Genomic DNA, 1,367 nt, shown 5'->3' with positions numbered 1-1,367 from the left:
CCTCAGCCTCCCAAAGGCGCGGGATTACAGGCTGAGCCACCGAGCCCGGCTTAAAGATGTTTTACTAGTTCTTGAACTTCATGTAAATGGAATAATTTTTTGTACTTTGGGCCGGGCGCAGTGGCTCACGTTTATAATCCCAGCACTTTGCGAGGTCGAGATGAGGGGATTGACTGAGCCCACATGTTTGAGACCAGCCTGGGCAACTTGGCGAGACTTCATCTCTACAGTAAACCACAAAATTAGCCTGGGGTGGTGGCGCATGCCTGTAATTCCAGCTACTTGGAAGTCTGAGGTGAAAGGATCACTGGGCCCAGCAGGTCGAGGCTGCCGTGGCCATGAGCGTGCCACTGCACTCCAGCCTGGGCGACAGAATGAGACTCCCACTCAAAAAAAAAAAAAAAAAAAAAAGAATAAACTACCCATCGCTATTATCATTAGAAAGAATTAACCTGGAGTAGAAAGAGATGTTATGTGTGTGGGGATGGGGGATGTGGGGGGTAACAGAAGAGAAGTACAAACGAAAGGGTACAGATGGGGAGGAGGTCCAGACAGAAGGAGGAGCATGAACAAAGGCTTGGAGGCAAGAGCAATTCCGTCTGGACTCAAACCTGGATTTCCTAACTTCTCTGCATTTTATTACCATCGAAACTCATGTGCTGTTTGCCCCGGTTCAAGTAGGACAACTATGAGTAAATAAGATGAGCTACCAGTACATTCCAATGTGTTTTCCCCCGCATTAGCCTGTAAGTTCTTTGAAAGCAAGGAGTTCATACTTTAAATATTGGCTGAGTTGACGAATGAGTGAGTGAGTGAATGAATGAACACACCTATGCACGCCAGCAAGTCCCGGAAGGAAATAGTCGTCCTCGGAGGTGCAGCCTGGCCCAGAAGCCCTCAGACCTCGGCTTGCGCTGGGACATACTCCAAAGGCCAGGGAGACGCTCTAGGCGAGCATCTCGCTCCTTGCCCCGGCGCCGCTCTGGCCAACAGGACGCCGCTCTATGGTTGCGGGGGAGGGGCGGGGCCGTCGGCGACTCCGGGTCTTTTTGTCCCGACGCGGCGGGAGCGCGCTCAGCGCTTTGAGTACGCGGCGGCAGTTGGCTGCTGTAGGTCGTGTGAGGGGAGGCCAGGCGGCTCCGGACCCACGGAGCGACACACCGAGCGGCCCCTACGGCCGTCGGCGGCCCGGCGGCCCGAGATGTTGTCTGGGAAGAAGGCGGCGGCCGCGGCGGCGGCGGCGGCGGCGGCGGCGGCGGCGGCCGGGACGGAGGCCGGCCCGGGGGCTGCGAGCGGCGCCGAGAACGGCTCCGAGGTGGCCGCGCCGCCCGCGGGCCTGTCGGGTCCTGCCGAGGTCGGGCCGGGGG

General features: G+C 57.8%; 1 protein-coding gene across 1 annotated transcript in view; it reads left to right on the top strand.

Annotated features, from left to right (window-relative positions):
• The first annotated feature begins 1,128 nt into the window (after window positions 1-1,128).
• Window positions 1,129-1,367, top strand: part of KDM1A (lysine demethylase 1A) — a 66,225-nt gene continuing 65,986 nt past the window's right edge. The window contains 2 exon segments of the mRNA XM_021717369.1: window positions 1,129-1,364; window position 1,367. The exon segment at window position 1,367 is cut by the window's right edge and continues 148 nt beyond it. Of these exon segments, the coding sequence (XP_021573044.1) occupies window positions 1,202-1,364; window position 1,367 (164 nt within the window). The 5' untranslated portion in view covers window positions 1,129-1,201.

Source organism: Carlito syrichta, unplaced genomic scaffold, assembly GCF_000164805.1.
Source record: "Carlito syrichta isolate Samal-C Ts95f unplaced genomic scaffold, Tarsius_syrichta-2.0.1 Scaffold108052, whole genome shotgun sequence".
NCBI lineage: Eukaryota > Metazoa > Chordata > Mammalia > Primates > Tarsiidae > Carlito > Carlito syrichta.
The sequence above is the reverse complement of the archived record's forward strand: the minus strand, read 5'-3'. Positions and strand labels throughout refer to the sequence as shown.